The sequence below is a fragment of the Chanodichthys erythropterus genome, chromosome 5 (genome assembly GCF_024489055.1).
Source record: "Chanodichthys erythropterus isolate Z2021 chromosome 5, ASM2448905v1, whole genome shotgun sequence".
Taxonomy (NCBI): domain Eukaryota; kingdom Metazoa; phylum Chordata; class Actinopteri; order Cypriniformes; family Xenocyprididae; genus Chanodichthys; species Chanodichthys erythropterus.
In genome coordinates this window covers 8,223,198-8,246,789 of record NC_090225.1, presented here as the reverse complement: position 1 = coordinate 8,246,789, position 23,592 = coordinate 8,223,198, and the positions used below count along the sequence as shown (strand labels likewise).

The following is a 23,592-nucleotide window of genomic DNA, read 5'->3' as shown; positions in this document are numbered from 1 at the left end:
CACTGGCATTTGGTGAAGACACAGACAGCGTCTTTTAGTTTAATTTGTCTTTTTTCATTACAACAATTAGATGACAAAGGGAAATCAGAGACATACAAGTGTATGTGTTTGCAGTATTTGTCTCTAATATTTTGCCGTGCTGCTTGATGGATTTCTAACAGAGCCACACAAGTTTGCAGTGTTTTAGAGTTTGGGTTTCTGTTACTAGTTTGTCTCTAATACAAATCAGACCTTTCCAAAATGTTGTGTATCTGGTGTCATACTCAATAAAACAAAAACAAAGCAAAAACAGTATAATATAAATATAGCAGTGCAGCATAACAAATATTAAATAATTTCCCAAATAATAAAAAAAAACAAAAAAACAATTATGTACTGTGGTATACATGGAAGTTGAGGTACATGCAAAATTCCAGGGCTAAAAACATTTATTGGTTTTTATTACAACATTGAACAGTTTCTCCCCTACTTAAAGGAACAGTTCACCAATATTGTTTTTGTCTCTCTTTCTGTTGAACACAAAAGGAGACATTTCAAAAAAATGTCCATGCTTTTCTGTTTCGTGCAGTGACAATTCAAAGTGACCACAACTGTAAAGTAAAAGTAAAATAAAGCTTACATTTTAACTTGTTTAAATTCCCTCCACCATTCACAGATCTCATTTGTGCTCATGTTCAATTCAGATACGGTACCTTTCAATGCCTTTTGGGGCAGAATTTGACGCTATTGTCCTATGAAAAAGAGGAGCATGGGCATTTTTTAAAATTTCTCCTGGAAGAGTAAAAGTCAAATGGGTTTGGAATGACATGATGGTGAATGAATGATGACATTTTCATTGTTAGAGTGAACTATTCCTTTAAGTTAAGCTATAGTTTTCAAATATTTTACATTCGTACATCCATATTATCTCCGAAAATATGAGGAGCTCAACCTTCAGACAGCTTCAAGGCTCACACATGATGTGTTTATAAAGCGGAGAGCTTGTGACATTCTCAGTAACATCCTCTTGGAGAGGCGTTTCAGAATGAGAAGGCTCAGTTCAGGGTGCTTGTTCAGCGCTGAGAGTGCTTGTGGTACGGGGGACAGACTCACAGCGGAGCCATCACTCACGGCTCTCTGAGCGATGAGGATTGATTTTGCCATGTAGTCATCCATTAAAAAAAACGCACACCAAATTACTCTTCTTTTTTCTTTTTTCTTCCCCTCTGTCATTGTTCGAGCCCATGCCCTCCAAACAATGACAGAGAGGTAAAAGAGAGTTTGATCATATTGATACAGACTGAAATAGATCTACACAACTCTTTGAAAAGCAGAACTCATGAGAATTCATGGAAAACAGGGTGTAAAACTTAATGGTTGTCCTTCAGGTCTGTACTTGCTATCTTTAAGTGTCCATACTAACACTATTATCTTTCTATTTTTGGAGGTCTTCTCAGATTTGAGTGTTTTTTGCAATGATTGATTGAGTGTTGGCTTTTGTGTTCTTTAATATGTCATCTCCAGCACACTTTACAATCCCAGCTGTCCACAGTCTGACACTCTTTGCATGTGTTTGCAGTCGAAGATGAGCATCCGTCAACACTGTCACCCAAAAAGAAGCAACGCAACGGAGGCATGCGAAATTCACCCAACTGCTCACCCAAAATGATGAGGTAAGACATTGATTTCAAGACGCTCCCTCCACCCTTCAAAAGGAAAGAGACGCAGAGACAGGACGGATGGTGCTGGGATGGTGGGAGTAGGAGGAGTGGAGAAGGAAAAAGAAAGTGTGGAGAGAGAGAGAGAGAGAGGGAGGGAGGGGAGAGCAGGCCTTTCAGGCCGAGGCGTTTGAGCTGTCAGCCTGTCAGCGGTTAATGATAGAGCTGAAATATTTCTGTCATGAAAGCAGCTATGAAAAGCTGTTTGAAAAATACTCTTGCTTTAAAGTCTCAGCTGTCATCTCCCCCCAGTCCCGTCCACATGTAGTTCTTAAACAGCGGTGGCACTAATGACGGTGCCAACCAATCAGAGACGCCAGCATGGTTACTTAGCCTCGGGGCTCTTCATCTATTGTGGGAACCCCTGTGAGGAGTGTTTTTCGTACTTAAGGCCATATGTGAAATGTATCATCGCAATCAAAAATGAATTCAAATATTACCTTCCTTTTATCCTGTCCGGTGGAATTATAATGCTGCTAATTGATTTTGACTGATAAAAGGACTTGCTTTCCGCCCATGTGGCCAGGAGACGTTTATGCAGCGGTTGTAAAAAATGCAGAGACAATGCCCTCCGTTACACATCATCATGTGAGAGAGTGTTGCCGAAGGTTCAGAGGAAGGGACAACTTTCTTCAAAGTGATAGCCAACATGACATTATTTGTTTTCGCCTTTCGATAAATTTAGATTTTTCTAAGTTGTAATTAAATGCCAGATTGATGTTGCAGGCTTATTATTACTGTAATGATAGTTGTAAAATGTAACACTTAAATTCATCTTTTACATGAAACAGCAATTTTATTTTTCAAGTGTGATGTATTTATTTTATTCTGTTATTCACATTAGTATTATAAACTAAATCAATTTTTGTTTAATTTTAATTATTATATTTATTTTTTTAATGTAACATTATTGTTTTATTAAAAAAAAAAAAGATTTTTATTTTATTTTGTTTCTTTTCAGTTGTGTGCCACCCACGAGGCATTTCGCTGTAGCGTATAATAAGTACCCCAGACAGAGGTCTCCAACATGAATCTCCCCCCAAAAGAAGCAATTATGTTGAGTTTTACATACTGTAAACTGTCAGCCCTGCAGAGGATCTCGCCCTTTAGTCTGCTTTCCAAGTGAAAATGATCAATGTTCAATTGTTTCTTTTCGCTCTCAGTTTTAAACAATAAACTGCGAGAGGAATGAAAAAAAAAAAATAGCTTTCAGCAATTGCTTAGAAGGATCTTTTTATTCCTTAACTTACAGCACAAAACTGTTTTTCTGAGCAGATTTGAAGGTCCCCGTTTGCCATGTAATGTATGCATCGGCTCTTTGATCTACAAGTGATAATAATTCTTGGGAGTTATTTACCCTGTTTTGAAAGGCTTCAAAGCGGTGTCAAAGTTTTCTGTGCTTTAGGGTGCCTGTGTGTTCAGCTGGCTCTTGGGTACTGGATGACAGGTCCTCTGTTCTAGGTGTAAGCTTTTTCAAGCCAGAGCCCTGCAGCGAAACATCAAAATTACCAAAGACAGACCCGTGGACTCTCTCAACCTGTGCCCTCCTTGTCAATATATTACAACATACATTAAATACCTCGCCTTTACAAGGTGCGTTTTATGCTGAATGAAAAGCGATTGTTTGAGGGAGCCTTAGGGATACTTTATTCAACAATCAGGAAAGGGAAAAACAGCCAGAGTATACCATATCAAGTACGGTTTTTACAGGCTTCTGCGCCTCCAGGCCGTCGTAAATAAATAATGATCAACAGATTGGCTGTGGGTTTTTGAAAAGTATGCCTTTGTCAGTTTGCATGATAGGGAAAATTTTCAAAGCGAGGAGCTGCTTTCATAGGCTGCTGGAGAGGGATTCGGGGAGCCAGTGACTGCCGAGTGATGCGCTGGAAAAGCTGAACGCTGTTTGAAAAGCAGCTCGCCCGGCTCTCAGGGCAACTTCTGTTCTTTCTCGCTCTCTCTTTCCCCAAATGCACGTCTAGGACGCTCCTCTGGACATACCAATTAAATAGAGAACTTTCTGTCCTGCTTAGGGTACCTGGCAATTTCCTATAAAGTTCTCTAGCCCTTTAATTTTTTAGCTTAAATGTCTATTTAAAATGAAATAAATGTATTTCTGGTTGGTTGTTGGCAAAAATAAAATGAAGTGGAATGTAAAAATTTCAAAACGGTTGATTTAGAATGTCTGAAATATTACACAACGACAGTATCATGCTTCAAAAGGACACTTCAAAGGAGACACAACACATCTAATTGTGGGAAGTCAAAATGCATTTGTCGGGTTCCCTAGCAGCAGTGAGTAACGTCACATGTTTTATTCTGGAGTGGCGCGTTGGATTGTGCTTGTGACTGGCAGGCAGCTCTGACAGCGGGTGAGAGATAGCTATCTTGGCAGAGGTGCACTGCGCCAGTCAGTATGTTGAGGGGAGATTGAAATGACAGAGGTCCGTAGAGTGAGTGGTGAAACATGCGCTACGTAATAAAATATTCAGCCAGGGTGTAAAAGCACTAAATGCTTTCACTGTTATTAGCACCTGCACACAGTCTGATATCATCTCATGCAAGCATGCTAATTGACACATTTCTGATGTGATATTTTAGCAATCAAACACAGTCTAAGCGGTGCGTCAGTGGAGCGTGTCACTGAATTAACCTGCTTAGGAAGGTGAGAGAAGAATAGATGGAAAAAAGTAATTATGAGGTTTGTAATATGACTAGAATTACCACGTTTTTACTACCACAAATCTGTTGTTTCGTTTGGTCTGTGCAGTAGTTGAATTTGAAATTAGTATTTGTGCTTCACGTAACAGTGCAGTTATTTTAAGTGTAAATTAATTTTCCAGAATATTATCTGACATTATGCAAACATGGAAGGTGAGGCAGAGGTCCCATCATTCATTATTAGTGTGATTTACAAGGGGCTAATGCAATTTACAAACCTCATTTAGTGCTGTGTTAATTACAGGGTGTTACAGAACAAGGCATAACAGGCATGGTATTATTATGTCAGTTAAATTACATACATTTATAAGATAAAAATTAATACACCCTGGTGTTAATAAATAAATAGCATTCATTGCATTGATAAATCTTGTAATTTATTTGCCGTGTTCTATATTTAAGCTTCAGACCTTTCAAAACGTACAAGGCTGAGCTGTTTTGTGCATTAACATTTTATTTGTCAGAGATATATTATATAGATAATCAAATGGTATTCTGTCATCAGACTGAACTTGTTAAAAAAAAAAAAAATTCTCCTTTGTAAATGGTTGTTAATTGAGCACTGTGGATAATACTATCACAATAACTGGGTCGAGCAGACTCTGAGAGAGCATGTTCCCCTGCAGCTGTGTCTCAGAGATGGGGCTTTGTTGTCTGCCCTGAGGGCAATTCCTCAAAGGCAGCCTTTTTGGCCCATCTCAGGCTCCGTAACATGCTGCACGGTGGGTTTCAGTTGACAGTTTTATGCATTTACAAGGGTTGTGTGGTTTCTCTCAAAAACTGCCCTCAGAAATCTAGAATATTCAAGAGTCACTGAGGGGAAACTAATTGTAAAATACCTGTACTAAAATACACCCATAGCACATAGAAATGACTCAAGAACTGGTTCAACAGCAAAGCATTTCAAAAACATTAACCAGGTGTTTAAACTGGTGTTTGTGCCCTGGCTTATACGCAAGATAAATGTTTTTTTGGCTTTTATATCTGTATATGACATCGGTATATGAATTTTATTATTTTATTGTATTTTAATGTTCATTTTTACAACTTTCACAGGGATCACAATCTAGTCTAATGACAAAGTCTTTAGGAAACATGATGACCAAACTATTACACATTAAAGTCATTGCAATATTCATGAATTTATATATTGCCATCTGAATCATATATTGTGAATATTTAATATATTTCCTATCCCTAGTAGTTATTCTCATAATTCACGTTTATTGGCTAATTTTAGAACAATATTTATTTTATCTCCAGAAAATTCTGCAACAATGGGTTGAATACTTTTACTTTTTGAATACTCATGTTTTAAAGAATGTTTTATTAATAATCATAATAATAGTCACATTGAAGTAATTAATTTTGAGTTCCGTCATTTTTGAATTAATAACAGAAAACAAATGGGATTTGAAAGTCAGTCAAAAGCGAGAATAGACATTTTATATATCTGATCATATTAATTTTAAACATTTTTAGAGATTGGTGGTTTTATTTTTTCTTGTATTGAGTATATTAAATGGTGCAGGCATGCCCATATTGAATACTACCAATAAATCTGTATTTGAGGCAGAGAATTCAACCATTACAAGCTCAAAACAGCACTATACTATTTTTTTTTTAGTTGCTATTCATACCAACATCCCTAGACCAGGCGTCAAATTAACATGGCCACACATTCGATTTGTGAATTCGGTTTTTCAGTTGTATAGTTCAGCTACTTAGCTGTTTAGAAAGCTTTCAAGGGGGTTCACTGAAATGAATGCGTGCTGTTCTGAAGTGCTGGGACTTCTTTCACGGTCAACATGCCCCCCAGATCAGCTTCAGCAGGGCGCGCTGATATAGGTTAGCCTGTTTGGACGTGACATGCTGCTGAAACATTAATGGCCTTCAGTTTGGGGGAGCAAAATGTGATTGGGCAAATTCCTAAAATATTTAAAGTGCGCCTCTGTTAAAGCTTTTACCGTTGGACACATCACGTCAGGAGTGATGCGGAGTAAAAGCCGGTAATTGGCGTTCCATTCTGGTGCCACTCAGTCACTGAAGTGCTCCGGCTCCATCTCTTCCACTCCAGTGCTGTCACCGGCGCGGACGCTTTGATGACTCCGCAGTCTTGGCAGCCCGGAGAGAGCTGCAGTTATGATGGAGTCCAATGCACAAATTCAATCTGACAATGACAAGCCATGTCAGCACAAGGCTGTTTACTGCTTATTTATTGTCGATAGACGTCTATTGAGATGTGCGGAAAGTTTGTCCTTTGACAAATGTCACAATTAAGCCCAGAAGATAAATTCCTTATGTTGCATTTTTACTAACCTGCATTTGCAAATAGGGCCAGCACACATGTTTTCTTCTTACACGTTTTCTCCTCCTTATGCTCTGTTTCAGACATGACCCCCTGCTCATTCCGGGAAACGAGCAGATTGAAAACATGGATGCTAATGTGAAAAGATACGACTCTACTGGAATGTTTCACTGGTGTCCATCGAAAGAAATTGAGAAGGTCATTCTGGTAGGTACCTTTATAACTGCAGTGTGTAGGGTTTTGCTAAAGCAATGGAGTTATAAATCACCTAGACACAAGAATTGAGTGAAGTAATACCATATTTTTTATTAACATCCTATAATATTCATAATGATTCTGTCCAGTTGTAAACAAACAAAAAACATGTCAAACTGTTTACATTTCATTATCAATAACATGCTCAAAATTTAATGCTGAATCCATTGTTTTAAAAGCATGAATTATGAAATCTTACTTTACTTACTTTAAGGGAAAACGGAATAATATCTTCTTTTTACACACACAAAACTGCTGTATATGAACGTTATTTAGATCAGAATAATATTAAAAAGAAAATAAATGAATTATTTGCCTTTTGCAAAGTAAAAAGAATGCCCATTTTAAGTTAAGTTTTTAAATGACCATGTTCTTGTGGTAATATATATATATATATATTTGCCTTTACTAAATGAAATTTATTTTGAGTATTTTTTGTAAAAAATTCAAAACAAATATATTTTACCCATTTAAAACATCTTGACAATGCTCAGTGTTTTTATTCAGTTATGGTTTACTCATTTTAATTATCTAATGTGCTTTTCCCCACAATTTCAAATTGCGATGTTCATACTTTATTGCTATTATGTGTTGAGATTTGAATCAATTAAATACAGTTAAAAAAAAAAAAAAAAATCATTTTAAACAATAATGGGTGACAGTATATGAGCTCTTATTCCATTCTTGCTGTCGAGATTGTAACTGTCTTGTTTGTCTCTTTTTCACCACAGACACGCAGTGAGGCCTCCATGACGGTTTTAAGTGGACATGTAGTAGTCTGTATATTCGGAGATGTCACGTCAGCTTTAGTGGGGCTTCGAAACTTGGTGATGCCTTTAAGAGCAAGCAACTTCCATTACCACGAGCTAAAGCCCATTGTATTTGTGGGCTCATTAGATTATCTAAGAAGAGAGTGGGAAACCCTTCACAACTTCCCCAAAGTCTCCATCTTACCTGTGAGTACATGCATTGAAAATGAGCCTAGAGCTTTTACACCTGGAGAAAACAAGATGTCTGTAAACGTTATGCGTTCATACGACTCAAGGAGTAAGACATCATTTTGCAGCACATGTTCCCTTTTACAAGCTTTTTGCATTGAATAGTGCCACCACAATTTGTTTTCAAGTGTTGATGTTCTGGCGGCAGGTTCCTGTTGGTCGTGTGAATCTCAGACTTTGCTTCCTGCTTTAGTGCTTGTTAGAATTGCCTTGACCGAGTATGAAAAGCGGATCCAAAAAGCTGCCGTCAGCAAAGGCTAGCCTTTAGATTAGACTACATCTCTTCTTCCCTCAGCACATAGTTAGATCAGCTGAATGTCACTGCCTTTAGAAAAGTAAATACTTGTTAACTAATTTCCCTGAGCTCTGTGCCGTCTTTAATTTGTTTTTCTCTCTCTCCGCTGAAGGGTACGCCATTAAGTCGAGCTGATTTAAGGGCCGTCAACATCAACCTCTGTGACATGTGCGTTATCCTGTCAGCCAATCAGAACAATATCGACGATGCTTCACTGCAGGACAAGGAATGCATCTTGGCGTCTCTTAACATCAAATCTATGCAGTTTGATGACAGCATTGGGGTCTTGCAGGCTAATTCCCAAGGTAAGGAGTGGCCAAGAATACTTCAGCACATAGAGAATACCTCTCAAGAGCTTTAGACTGTGAAACCAGCACTTTACTGTGTGCTTTGTAAGACAACAAGGTCCAATTACATGCCCAAATGGTTTAATAAAACATGGGAAAACATGAATTACCAAAGAATAAAAGTATGACTGACATTTCAAATGTTTGTGCATTTAGAAAGACAACAAATCAGTCATTTAGACACTTTATGCAAACATTAAATGTCTATGAAACTGAAAACTGTTATACATTGAAGAATTTGCATTTCATGCATATGTATGTCCATTATTAGAATATGCATGCAATTCTGAGTAAGTGAATTATATTTTTGCCTGTATTCAAAGCTCTGAAAAAACCCATCCCTAACGTTTTTGTGCAGATTGCGTATTTGCCTCCAATTGCTGGACCGCAGCAGATTTGTTTGCCGTCAAATTGACTCGAACAGATTGTTTATGCATTCAGATAAACATGTAACCCTCTTGTGCCCATCAGGATTCATCATCATTAAACAGACTGTACAAATCAGCAGCTTCCCTCTGTCAGCTGCTCTTCATTACGTAAATTACACACACCGCACAAGCTGGCCCACAACAATTAACATTTCAACCATTATTGAGAATCTACTTTTTGCACAGAAAGATGGATTTAAAGCTTCAAAATGACAGCTTTCAGATGAAATGTGTCCAATAGTGTCCCAAAGGCTCACGCTGAACAGTGTGTAGTGTTGGGGAAGAGCACATCCCTCTGCGGTGGATGATAATAGATGGTAATCATACTGTTTGTGCACATGAAGAATACGTCATTACCAGGCCTAGAAGAAATCTGCTTGAACCGTCTGTGCTGATTTAGAGGAATTATGTGTATTTAAAGTGGAGTTGAGAGTACCTTATTAGTGACTGAAAGCGTAATCAAATTAGCCAAAATACTGTGTAGAAATTTGTGATTGATATTCATTTCTAGCTCTGTGGAAATCTGTGCACATGAGTGCCTGGTCATTACAACTCTCTCAATTAGTTTAACTCAACATCTGGCATGATCAACAGCAGAGCAATGGTGTGTAATAAAGATTTATTTCATTAACACAGTGTATTAGAGCATAATTTATCCTGCAATGAACAGTTTTCTTGTTCTCCATTTATTCCCAAGTAAACTTTTGCAGCAATAAAAAGAACAAATTATTCTTGTTTTCCCCCCCAGATTGTAGTTCCAACTTGGCAAACATGTAGTTTTATTCTTATTTATTTATGTTACATAATTATACATCATAATTATATTTTCTTTGATGAGATAAAAGAAACCATATCAAAAATATTTGTAAAAAATGATCTATGAGATGCAGGTGTAATAAATTACATCATACCACATCATCTTGGTAAATATTCTTGCCCTCAGCAGCTCGCCGTTTCAGTGCGGCTTGTTAAACTTGCACAGAAGGTGTTATTGAATAAATCAGCAAGCCTTTTGCCAGGAGAAAGTACTACACAGGACACTACTGTCAGTGCTTAAGGGGTCTTTGAATAAAGTACATAAAGTCCAGGCTACATAATGCATTACGGTTGAAAACAACAAACAATAGCAGAATTTATAGTGTGACTTTAAGGTTTGTGTGGAGGGCATATAGCTTTATGAAGTGTGATCGATGTGCAACAATAAACACAAAGTTGCACTTGCAAGACCAAGTGAGATATGGTTAGATTTGGTCTTGAACATTTGCTGAATTTCTATTTTTTTATTCCAAATTTTAAAAGATAATTCACAGTTTTAACATGTTTAAATTCTATTGACAAATTCCTCTATAAATATAACCAGAAACTATAACATGCATGATATTTATCACTTCTGGAAATATTGAAGATGTTTTTTGATACTATTGCTTGACTTCACAACTGTCTTTATCTAATATCAACAGTTGTGAAGTCAAGCAACAGTATTGAAGAACATCTCCAATATTTCCAAAAGAGATAAATATTGTGTATATTATAGTATTAAATTTGTTTGGAGATGCTCGAATATGAATGAATGTTCAGTTTCAGTGGTCATTCTGAATATTCTGACCCAAAATTCTGATTAATACAGGTATGTATCAGCTGTCTTATTCAGTTTTATAGAGATCAGAATATTGACTAAATTCTGAAGAATTCTGGGATTCTGAGAATATGACCAAATTCTGATTAATATCATTAAATTGTTGAAATGTTTTATAATGTGAAAAATCCATACACTTCACCAACATATCTATGAAAAATGAACAATTAAAAATAATAATAGGATCAACAAATACTATTGCTCTTGTGTATCAGCATCCAAATTGCTCTTATTTATAAGCTGAAGCAAAAATGCTATTCAGTATGCCAGATGGTTGACTCTAACTGTCACTGCATATCTGATGACTTCACAATTCACACAACAGGAGACATGATTATGCTCTGCACATTTAAGACAAAGTCTTAGTTTCTCTCTCTGTTGTGTATTCTTTTGTTTAGAGCTACAGAGAAAGCTAGTTTATTGAACTTCCCCATTGAAAAGAAGGACAACCCCTGTACAGAATTCTGCAGCCCTTTGAAAACTTTGTGACCTGAATCTTTTCCCTGCATTAAGTTTGTCACTGTAAAAACTATACGCTTGCATTTTTCTCCAGTCGATGGATGTCAAAACAGGGCCAATGCATTATGCATATAGCATTACTGATTTAAAGTGTTTACTTGTCAGCTTGAGGAAATGCAAAAGTGTCAAGTCATGTGAATTCATACTCTTGTCACTCCTGCTTGTATTTCATGGCATTTCACATAAAAGGTTTTCAGGATCCACTTCACCAGTTTTATGGTAACAAAATGAACGGCATATAAAATTTATACCTGCTTGGTTGATGGAAGGCAGCAAATGCTAAATATGCCTGAGCTGACCCTTAGAAGTGGATGATCTATATCTCACCGTTTTACACTAGCATGACGGTCCACTCGTATCCTACCACCACAAACTCTACAATATGTTCACTACATTTAGCGTTGTACAAAGAAAATCTTATTTGTATGGCCTGACTGTTATGCCAATGGTTTGTTCACCATTGTAAACCTAAGCAGAGGAGAAACTGACAGTCTCTTTCCTCTTTCTCTTCCAGGTTTCACACCTCCAGGGATGGATAGGTCATCTCCAGATAACAGTCCAGTGCACGGCTTAGTGCGGCAGACATCCGTCACCACGGGATCAAACATCCCGATCATAACTGAACTTGGTGAGACGCGACTGCGGTCGTACTGCTAACATGTCAAAGTCGAGTGTGATTAGAATCTGAACTCCCGTATCAAACCACAGTGATGTGTTCCTTATGAAGTGTGTGTCTGTGATGTGCGTAATGGCACACCTGAATATTTCACGGACTGGGTCAAAGTCGTGTCCTCATCAGTTGTGCCTTTAATGCACTGGAAGAGACCTAGACTTATAGGGAGAGAAAAAAAAAAAAAAAACATGTACTAGCAAAATGGATTCATTTATAAATAACAATGAGGGTGGCACTATTCCCATGGTGGGGGGACTCATGAAAGTTTTAGATCTCAGAGGGCACTAAAGCACCAGAGACCGTCCGCTCCAACTCTCCACTGACCCAATTACAGCGTGTTACACCAGAAAGGCTGCGAAAGAGAATGGGCCTTACAAACACTTAAAACTTAAAAAACTGCAATACACACTCCTCACACATACATGCATGTTCTGCTCAGACATACATGGGATCCAGAAGTCCTCTTCCCAGAGGGGTTACAAAGTCCTACATCTGAGACACACGGGGCCTAGTTTACTAAAGTTTGCTGGCATTTTCATATTGGTAGAGGTGAATACAAAATATTCTTTATTTTACTGAAGTGTAATCATTATAATCTTATATAAAGTCTTACCATGTCATGTGTCATTAAAGACATTGATTAATACTTGACATTGAATAATCTAAAAGCTAGAGTTTGACTTTGAGTTGAGAGGATTTTTTCAGCCTCTTGACAGTGTCCTTCTGTAATTCAAGAAGCCAAAGCTAGATATTCAAGCTAATAATACAAGAATTGTAGACGTACTAAAACTGTAGTTAACATGAATTGCCACTTATTTATAGTGATGTAAATTGGTTATTTCTTCAATAAGTATTCACATGTTGTATTTCTAAGCTACTCAGATAATCATGGCTAACAGGAAGTTAAATTTGAAGTGCTCTCAAAATGAACTCAAAATGGAGAAGCGTTATTCTTAACATTTAGCATTCATATACTGACTTTTTATTACTCAGTATAATTTATATTTACACTGTAACCCAGACACTTTAAAATAAAGTGTAACCAATATCACATATAAATCCCATATTAAATGGAATCAAAATCAATGTACAATACCATTCAAAAGTTTGTAGGTCAATGATTTATTTATTTTTTTATTTTTTTGGCAAGAAATGTATAATTTTATTCAGCAAGGACACATTCAGTTGATCAAAAGTGACAGTAAAGAAATTTATAATGTCACAAATATTTCCATTTCAAATAAACACTATTCTTTTGACCTTTTCTATTTTTTAAAGAATCCTGAAAAAACAAAAACATCATGTTATATTATTACCAATGCTGTTTTCAGCATTGGTAATAATATAAAATGTTTCTTGAGTAGCAAATCAGCATATTAGAATGATTTCTGAAGGATCATGTGACACCGAAGACTGGAGTAATGATACTGAAAATTCAGCTTTGCCATCACAGGAATAAATTACATTTTAAAATATATTCAAATAGAAAAGAGTTATTTTAAATTGGAAGGATATTTCACAATATTACTGTTTTGATCAAATAAATGCAGCCTGGCCTGCATAAGACACTGATGTCGGTATCACCATCAGCCATTTAGAGAACTCATATGGATTGAGCACTATTAAAATGCGACATTGCCGTTTTCATTGCTGTATCCCCTTAAGTCTTAGTTTCCTAAAGCTTTTCTACAATCATGTTCTTTTTTCCATCCATTTCTTTCTTATATTCTTGTCACACAGCATTGTGTCATCTGTTCAGTAGATCAAACTGATACTGCGGTTTTGCTGTAATAATTCAACTAGAAGTTCTTTGCAAAGTTTGAAAAATGTTTTGCCTAACGGTTGCATAAAATTCAGTTAAATATAATTCACCGCTACATTTTGAAACACATCTTTATCAGCAGATTGCCAGCAAATCGGACGTATTCATTTCTCTACACAAGCGAATCATTGACCGTCAACGGAGCTCTTGGTAAATCAGGTCTGCAGTATCAGTTTTGGAATATGTGCGATTACACAAGAAACATGTTGAAAAACATGTTTTGCGATTTGTTTTTCTGTTCTAAATGGTTCATAGTAATCTTTCCCCTATTCACAGTGCAGTAGATACCTAAGCTTGCACGGCATTCCCGTTATCATGAACAAACACGGCTGAACTGTTCCATGGAGTTCTTACAGAAGCGCTTCATCCTGACACTGTACCTTTAGATTTCTAATCCCACTCTTGACATGATACTCTCGTTTATGCTTTCTTTTTCTCTTGCTTTGAACTTGTTTCAATAACTGTCTCCCCTCAATACTGTTTTATCATCATTAGCTAAGCCTGGCAAACTACTGCCTTTGGTTTCATTCAGTCAGGAAAAAAACAGTGGAACCAACATACAAATGATAACAGAACTGGGTAAGCTGCGCCTTTGTCCTCCGCTACTCTGATGCACTGCCTCCTTCATCGGCTTGTCTTGATTTCTCTCGCTGCAGCTGAGGCCTGCTCCCATGGCATCACTTTGAACACATTTTTATCCTTAGTTCTGGTTGAAATTGACTGTCTTGTTTTTGGCCTTTTTTTAAGGATTTTTTTCTTTCTTTCTCAGAGCATCACTAGGTCTTTGATCATGCGAGTCTGTCCTTGTGGCTGTTTCCATAGCATCTCCCTGCAGTTCAATTCTCTGGCCCGGGCTCCTTTTCATCAGCGGCCTGTCTGAAAGACTGACATTTCTCTTCCTTAGCTCACAGGAAGTCTGGGAAGAAATCAAATTAGAAAAAAAAACCCTCCAGATCAAACCTTGCTTTAAGCTGTTTATTTTTATTTATTTATTTTGGTGCTGGCCCTAATCTCTGAAGCATAGATTTTGAAAGGGGGTGAAACAAAGATTGTGTGAGGCTGTGTTCAAACCGAGCGGGATTTCAGAGCATTGTCTCTATACATTGGCCGCTGAGACCATACACAATAGCCTCAAAGCAGTCTGACGGCTGCTGCTGTCCAACCAAAGATACCAATTTTTAAAAGCGAGTTATTTTATATAAGTGGACCTAAATTCGTACATTTTGTCTAATACGAGAGTTCTCTGTTACTCTACAATGGCGTTTTAGCAATTGTTCATCACTTAAAGTAATAGTTTACCCAAAAATAACAATTCTGTCATCATTTATAAACCCTCATGTTGTTCCAAACACGTATGACTTTTTTCGGTGCAACGAAAAAGGAGAAATTTCAAAAAAATTACAGCATACAATTACAATGAATAGGGATTAAGGCTTTCAAGTTCCAAAAAGGAAAATAAAGGTAGGTCATAATAATTGTACACTTATTCCACATCTTCTGAAGTCATACAGTAGTTTCGTGTGAGAAACTGAGATACATGTAAGTCATTATTTACTGATAATCTTTCCATCTTGTGATCTGGTAACCGCTGTAAGTGGATCATTGAGTCAGTGAAGCACAGTCTTAATCGTTCAGATCAGTTTTGTGAAGTGGAACCAAACGACTCATTGACAAGATTTGACTCAAAAGAACGATCCATTTGCAGATCAAACAGTAGGACTTCTCTCATGAACGTGCAAAGTAGAGCTGGGTTGGATTTTTTAAATTTCAATATTTTTCATAATACACATTTGGAACGACATGAGGGTGAATAATTGATGACATGATTTTAATTTTTGTGTGCACTATCCCTTTATTTTGTTATAAATTCATTCAAGTTTAGATTCAAGTTGGATTCCACCGTTTTTGGGTACTGCATTGTGCAGATATCAATCTATATGAATCTCCAGAATGCATGCCCACTGACGTGCATGCAGTTTTTATTTTTATTTTTATGTTCATTGTTTATTTGACTTCATGGTTGGTGAGACACACCACTGCACCATTTGCAGGACATTGGTTGTCTCTTCTGCACAGATGTAAAACTTCTGTCTCTGTACTGCAGTGAATGACTCCAACGTTCAGTTTTTGGACCAAGATGACGACGACGACCCAGATACGGAGCTGTATCTGACCCAACCGTTTGCCTGCGGTACCGCGTTCGCCGTCAGCGTGTTGGACTCCCTGATGAGTGCGGTGAGTTAGTGGCTAAACAGCTGCCACGTTGACAACTATTTACTGATTTGAATTCCTTTAAACAGATTAGCATACATAAATCCTTTAAAGAAATTATCCCTGCTCAATAAGTCGATTCAGATCCTTTCATTGTGTGAAGGATCCTTCATATTATCTACTAGGCTTCAGATGATCTTTCCGTTCACATTCAAAAGCAGCCAGTGATTCGGTGAACAAAGCAACCTGTCAAAAGGTGCACAGTCATTTCTCTCCCATCATGGCATGTCATATAGAATTACATGAAGGCATGTCTCACTGCTAATCCTCTGAAATAATGTATAGGAAAGAGACATCCTCCGGCTGTGCAGGGCTTTAGATGTAGGGCTCAGACGTTACCAGTAGGCAGAGGTTGGTAAATGAAATGCCACATTGATCAGACAGCACTGTCAGCAGCAGTGACATCAAAAGGAAATTTGTTGCCAAGACTCCTCATATAATGTGTCATGAAATGAACTTTCAAGAGTCTTATTAGATCTTTTAACAAGGTAAGTGCTCAAGTTTTCTTTAATGGTATGCCTTGACACGCAAGGTGGGCTGCTATGGGGTCCAAGAGCTCTAATCTCCTAACAATGTCATCTTGGGTAGTTTAGGAAATATACCTTTTTTTCCTTTTCCCCTCGTTCTCTCTTCTTCTTTGCTGCTTTTTTCCCCCTCACCACCTACGACCGCTGCTATCCCCTTATCCATATGATGGCTTAATTCCAGTACCTTTCACTTTGAGTGAAGCTAGAACAAAGCAGCCTTCAAGTGCATTTCACTGTGGACAAAGGTGAAGCCTGCTAATAGACAGCTCTCATCCATCATTCGGCTGAATGCTGCTGTCAGGGGCCCAGAGAGATGTCACTCTAGTGCAAGCTCGCGGCGACACAGCCCTCTGGTGCTCACAGAACGACCTCGTGATCCTAGTAGAATCTTTTATTTTTATGCGTTAATCATTTGACAACTTCATCATCAGTGACACTGAAGAACATTTGATGGACAAGATACAGTGGGGTCCACAAGTCAGAGATCACTTCGAAAGTCTCGGATACAAAATCTTATTTAAACCTGAAATCATAACCAAAAGTTTTAGGATTTGTTGTACAACACACTATTAAACTACTATAACATTTCGGGGGAAGTAAGAATTAATACTTTTATTCAGCAAGGACATATTACATTAATTAAAAGTGACAGTAAAGATATTTACATGAAAACTACAAAATATCTAAATTTCAAGTAAACGCTGATCTTTTCAACTTTGTTCATTTAGAAAATTGTCTCATGGTTTCCACAAAAATATTAAACTGTACAGTTGTTTTCAGCATTGATAAGTAGAAATGTTTCTTGAGCATGAAATTACCATATTATTACCAGAGTGATTTCTGAAGGATCATTTGACACTGACGACTGGAGTAATGGCTGCAAAAAACTGAGCTTTGCCATCACAGGAATAATTACATTTTCAAATAGAAAACAGTTATTTTAAATTGTATTAATAGTTCACAATATTACTGTTTTACTGTGTTTTTAATTAAATCCGATTTCAACTTCTTTCAAAAACATTTTAAAAAAATTGAATAATTGAATAATAATAATATTTGTAGGTCACTAATCAAATTGTAACGTTTTAACAAGTGCCAGATAACATCGATCATCAGCAGTGTTGCCAAGTCTGCGGTTTTCCTGTGGAATTGGGCTACTTTAACACTGTTGCCACAAGTTGTTTTTCATGTCCGCGGCTTGAAGTGACCCCAAAAAACATGACATTTAGCCACTGGAATGCAAATTTGACCAGGGGAACCCTGCCAAAAAGTGGATTTTACCCCCAGAATGTGATTTTTACTAAATCTTGAGACAAAACAATGACATTGACATATTTGAAAATAAGTCAGTGCAAGTTACTTTCAGTTAAGAAAGCTCAAACATGCATTTTATTCTGGGACTAGGCTCAAGCCTATAGGTTTGAGTGCTGTTGTTATTAAACCAAACATTTTCAATTCAACTATTCACTCAAACTGTTAGAAAAATGCACCAGTGATTTCAGACTTTTTATCCCACTGTATAAGAAAAATGTCCCCGACTTGTTGTGTTATCTATTCTTCATCGTATCTAATCTACAATTAGCTACAATAATGATAATTAAAATGTCCTCGTGTGCAAAACGCTCCCCTGTTAAGCGTGGCTGGTGTTACCAAAATGAATGTGCGTGGGGAGGAGACGACGACAACAACAACAACAGCAGCTGGCGTAATTGCATTCCCGTGTCTTTTCCCTTCCCAGGGAGTGAAATGAGAAAAGACAGATCAGGGTCTAGATAACAGTGCTCGGGACAGTTCCAAAATCCTGACTGTCTTGAGTTGTGACTCTAATGGTGCTCACGTCCGGATCCTCTCCTTTATCTTGGCAGACATACTTCAATGATAATATCCTCACCCTGATCCGGACGCTGGTCACGGGAGGCGCCACTCCGGAGCTGGAGGGCCTGTTGGCTGAGGAGAACGCACTGAGAGGTGGCTACAGCACGCCGCAGACACTGGCTAACAGGGACAGGTGTCGGGTCGCCCAGCTGGCCCTATACGATGGGCCCTTCGCAGACTTGGGGGTAAGTGGATGGTTAAGAGGAGCTGACACGTTTTGGCACTTCGCCCAACAGGGCTCGTTCCCCGTCCGACGCCTCCACTGCCCACTAATGCAAAGTGAATGAGCTGAACACACAAAGTCTGTGGGTGAAAAATAATGTTGCCTTAAATCTGTAAAAAAAAAAAAAAAATCTGTATCCAAGTAAGAATGCCACACATTTCATACAGTGTAGACATTGCACTAGAATGCAAATGCAGAGAATGAGACAAAAAACACCTGCTCTTGCACTTGCTAAAGTTGCTTTAGTCATACCTGAAATAAGCATAAGTTGATTTGAATGTTATGAATGATTGCACTATTTTATGTTGTTTTTCAGGATGGTGGTTGCTACGGAGACTTGTTTTGTAAAGCATTAAAAACATACAACATGCTGTGCTTTGGAATCTATAGATTGCGAGATGCACATTTAGGTGCACCAAGCCAGTGCACAAAAAGGTGAGATGTCCATTTTGCTGTCCTGAATGTCAGTAGGGTTTTAATCCTTTATTTCAGTAGGCATGTAATCCAGCTTTACTACTGAGAAATAACAGTGAAGCCTACACTATTCTTACAAACTCAGTTCCAACACCTAGTGAGCTCCCTACATAAGCAACACAGAGGAACACCTGATACAAATCTTCACAAGTTTGTGCTTGCTTATAAGATACACTAAGATTTTTTTAAGAAATTAATATTTTTATTCAGAAAGGACACATAAAAAAGTTTGTTCAAAAGTCACAAAAACATTTATAATGGCCGCTTTTCCACCATCAGGCCAAACTGTTCTCGATGCTTAACCAGAAGAACCGTGGCAACATCTCCAAGACGCTTGCAGAAACTAACCTCCAAAAAAAAAGTGCTGTGAAAAGTTTCAGGCACTTGTATAAACATGCTGTAAAGTGAGGATGCTTTCAAAAAAATAATGTCATAAGTAGATTTTATTTATCAATTAACTTCTATTAACTAAATCAAATCAATATTTGGTGTGACCACCCTTTGTGTTTAAAACTAGGTACACTTGCACAGTTTGTCAGGTAGCTTTGGAGGTCGGTTTCTTCAAGCATCTTGGAGACACGGCCACAGTTCTTCTGGATTTAGTCTATCTCCGTTTTTTTCTGTTTCTTCATTTAATCACAGACAGACTCGATGATGGTGAGATCAGATCTCCTTGTGGAGTATACCGGCTGTTGTCAGACTCCTTGTGCTTACAAAGATCTCATTGGATTATTACAATTAATGGCAAAAGGAATGTTTGGAAATGTAAACTGATATTTCCGACTGACACACTACAGCAAAATTTTTATTTACGGCATACTACAAAATACAAACGTGCCTAAGATTTTGCATAGTACTGTATATAGCAACTGCTTTATAGAGAATGATTAGATATTTCTATTATTAACTTGTGTTTAGTTCATTCAGATAGTGCCAGCTACAGAGAAACTGGTAGCCAGGCAACAGACAAGTGACCATTCCTGAGTGGTGACGGCACTAAATGCATTACACCAGCACGGTTCTGCATGGTTAGCCAACCGTGCTGAGAATGGTTTGTGATCGTGCCGTGCCGAACCAAGCTGAAGGGGAAATATAACCATAACCGTTCCTTACCATTCTTAGGTCCTAAGTTCGGTCCTACCGTGTAAAAGCGTCTAATGTTACAAAAGATTTATGTTTCAAATAAATGCTGTTATTTTGAACTTTTCTATTCTTCAAAGAATCTCTGCAAAGATGCATCTCAGTTTCCACCAAAATGTTAAGCAGCACAACTGTTTTCAACATTGATATTAATAAGAAATGCTTAATGAGCACCAAATCAATATATTATAATGATTTCTGAAGGATCATGTGACACTGAAGACTGGAGTAATAATGCTGAAAATTCAAATTACATTACATTATAAAATATATTTGAATAGTCTGATAGTATCTTATAGTCGTGAGGGTATGTGCACCTTTCTTTCTTTCTTTCTTTCTTTCTTTCTTTCTTTCTTTCTTTCTTTCTTTCTTTCTTTCTTTCTTCCTTCCTTCCTTCCTTCCTTCCTTCCTTCCTTCCTTCCCTCCTTCCTTCCTTCCTTCCTTCCTTCCTTCCTTCCTTCCTTCCTTCCTTCCTTCCTTCCTTTCTTTCTTTCTTTCTTTCTTTCTTTCTTTCTTTCTTTCTTTCTTTCTTTACTTTACTTTACTTTATCCACTTTACTTGTCAAAGCTGGAATGGGAGAAAGTTTTTAAAATGACACACTTTACAATATACACTTTACAATCTATTTAATATTATTGTACGTGCAAAATGCAAACATCATAAAAACAAAAATAAAAACAAGTGAAGTAAATGCTTGATTTCCTCCTATATGAGATCCCTGAACATATGTGTCATTTTTCCACATGCACAGATATGTCATCACAAACCCGCCTTATGAGTTTGAGCTGGTGCCCACGGACCTGATCTTCTGTCTGATGCAGTTCGACCACAACGCAGGCCAGTCCCGAGCAAGCCTGACCCACTCCTCCCATTCCTCTCATTCATCCAGCAAGAAGAGTTCGTCTGTTCACTCCATCCCCGCCACGAACCGACAGAACCGCAGCAGCAAAGCACGTGAAGCCCGTGACAAACAGAAGTAAGTTGGCCTTTATTTCTCCTTCTAACCCAGTAGCGTGAGTGTATGTTTGTGTTTGTTGGTTTTAGCACACTTTGTACAGAAAGGATGCTGTGTGTGTGTTTGTACCCAGCGTTCGTTGTTCTGTTTGTGAGTTTGCTTCATTGTTATGTGCATGTGGCCCTTGCCTTGACCACACACTGAACTATATAACCATTTGATCATCGCCTCATCGCCAGGACCATGCCAGCATCAGTCTGCATATCGCTGCTGCATTTGTACAAACACAATCAACCTAATTCTGGAATTTTAACTGTATGAATGATTAATAATAGTATGAAATTTACTAGTATGAATTTCTAGAAATGTTTAGTTAATATTTATTATTAAGCTTAATAATGTTCCAGGAATAGAGGCAGACATTTTCCATCAGCATTTGTGTATAGTTAATATAGATAATTTTGGGCTTTAGTTATGACCATATAAGAGTGAGGAAACCACATTAATTCATTTCTCGCCTTCCTGTTTGTCCAGTCATTGTTATATGTTTGTGTGTGTGAGAACTGCAAATTGCATCATCATGTTTTTAGTCTGTGTTAGTGGCTTATTTTTAGTTATGCTCTAGTGATTTATTTATTTTTCTTTTTTTAATGTTCCAGGTAGGGTTTAGAGACATTATCATAGCATAAATAGTTTCACGCCATCCCTACATGCCTTGCAGGTGCAGAAGCCCTTATGGTGTGTATTTCTTGAGGCAGTTGATCATTTATTTGTGGATCATTTAAAATGTGCAGTTTTGAAATCTTTATCATCTATATATATACAGTCTTCATGAAGCTGTTGTTGAGACTTATCTCTCACCAGAATGAAGGAGCTGCAAGGCATTTTGGGATGCTGTAAAACACTGCATTGATTTCAGTGCCTGTTACGATGCGTGCCTAAAAGTTTTAAATCAAAAGTTAAAAGTTTTAGTGTTTGTAAGATACATTCCCCCTGTGAGAGAAAAAAAAGTAGGTTATATTAGTAGATATTCAAGATTTGAGAAGCAAATATTGTCCTTTCGTTTTTCAGTTCTATTTGGATACAATTAAATGATCAGATTTATTGTTTTCTTTAATACTAGAGAAGCTAAAAAATTCTGTTAAGTGTTTCTAAGTACTTAAATACTGAATTTATATTCTCAGTAGTAACATTTTAGATTTTAAGAATCATTCGCCATAAGCGTAAAATAAAGATGGTTATGATTTTATGTTAACCAGACTAAAAATGTAGACACATGATGTCAGTTATTCTGTTTGAGACCTGTTACTTGCCTTAAACACTGTAAAACTTACATAGACCACTTTTTTTTCTAAAGTGCAACAAGGATGAATAGAATGGGCCCAGGTATGCAAGTTAATGATTCTGCATGATACAGCACCTGTTGTGGGATCTTTTAAACATAACTTTGTCCTTTGTGGAGCACTGTTATGAGAGGGGATTTTGATTTTACTTTCCAAGGAAATCATGCCTACTTTTCACCTTTGCTTTCTAACCGAAAGCAAATGGCTGCTGCTACTGCCTAACTCTTGTCATGCTCAGGACCATCCCAGCATTGCATGCGGTTGACTATCATCCTCTCTCTATACCTCCGTCCATCTGATAGGTTCCAGTGATCTCTCTCAGTAGTCCCCTTGACTTATATGAGTTCCTCTTGTTCATTTACCTCTCATTAGGTTTTCTTTCTTTCTTTCTCTAAGACAAACTGCATTGTGTGAGAGGTCAGTGTGTCTGCACATTGTTCCTGCAGGTAGATAATCAAAATGTATTTACGTCATCCAATCCAAAAATTGTGTTTGGAATATAGAATGTAATCTGATTGGATAAGTCATTTTCAAAGCGTTCACTTATAACTGAATAATAATAGTTACATGAAAAGCTTAATATATTTTTTATATCACTTTTATTACATCTACTTCAAAAGTCATATTAAAAATCATTGCAAAGATGCACAAAAATAAACACGTTTTTATATAATATTTGTTCAAAATGCTATTTGTTGATAGTGCTGACGGTAGAAATTTGAGTAATTTAATTCATTTTGTGCATAATATTTCTATCTTTAGATATATATAGAATTTTTTACAAATGATCGATCTGTCAATTTTCAATCTCCAGATATTGGTTGATTAACCTGTCTGGACAATATCGCGAATTGTTAACAGCACATGGGTGGCTTTTGTCATATTTTCCACTTTACGTCATTCCTGACACCGTGTCCTAACCAAACACGATAAGATTCTAGCGACAAGCAATTTTTCTGTCCACACCAGACGCGACGTGACTACGAGACGCAACAAAATCAATCAAAAACCACAGCCAATCAGAAGAGTGTGAGGGCGGGCTCTCTTGGGAAGTGCAAGGCACTCACAATGAAATGGATGAGTAGGC

At 37.4% G+C, this 23,592-nt stretch overlaps 1 protein-coding gene across 7 annotated transcripts in view; it reads left to right on the top strand.

Annotated features, from left to right (window-relative positions):
- Positions 1-23,592, top strand: part of kcnma1a (potassium large conductance calcium-activated channel, subfamily M, alpha member 1a) — a 212,711-nt gene that overhangs the window by 184,233 nt on the left and 4,886 nt on the right. For 3 of the 7 annotated variants that reach the window (XM_067385880.1, XM_067385877.1, XM_067385879.1), the window contains 10 exons: positions 1,559-1,652; positions 6,807-6,930; positions 7,710-7,934; positions 8,384-8,576; positions 11,716-11,829; positions 15,801-15,931; positions 18,360-18,554; positions 18,909-19,027; positions 20,959-21,183; positions 22,520-22,548. In XM_067385880.1, the coding sequence (XP_067241981.1) occupies positions 1,559-1,652; positions 6,807-6,930; positions 7,710-7,934; positions 8,384-8,576; positions 11,716-11,829; positions 15,801-15,931; positions 18,360-18,554; positions 18,909-19,027; positions 20,959-21,183; positions 22,520-22,548 (1,449 nt within the window). Of the gene's footprint in view, positions 1-1,558; positions 1,653-6,806; positions 6,931-7,709; positions 7,935-8,383; positions 8,577-11,715; positions 11,830-14,191; positions 14,276-15,800; positions 15,932-18,359; positions 18,555-18,908; positions 19,028-20,958; positions 21,184-22,519; positions 22,549-23,592 lie in introns of all 7 variants that reach the window. The other 4 variants (XM_067385883.1, XM_067385882.1, XM_067385881.1 and 1 more) reach the window with 2 other exon arrangements.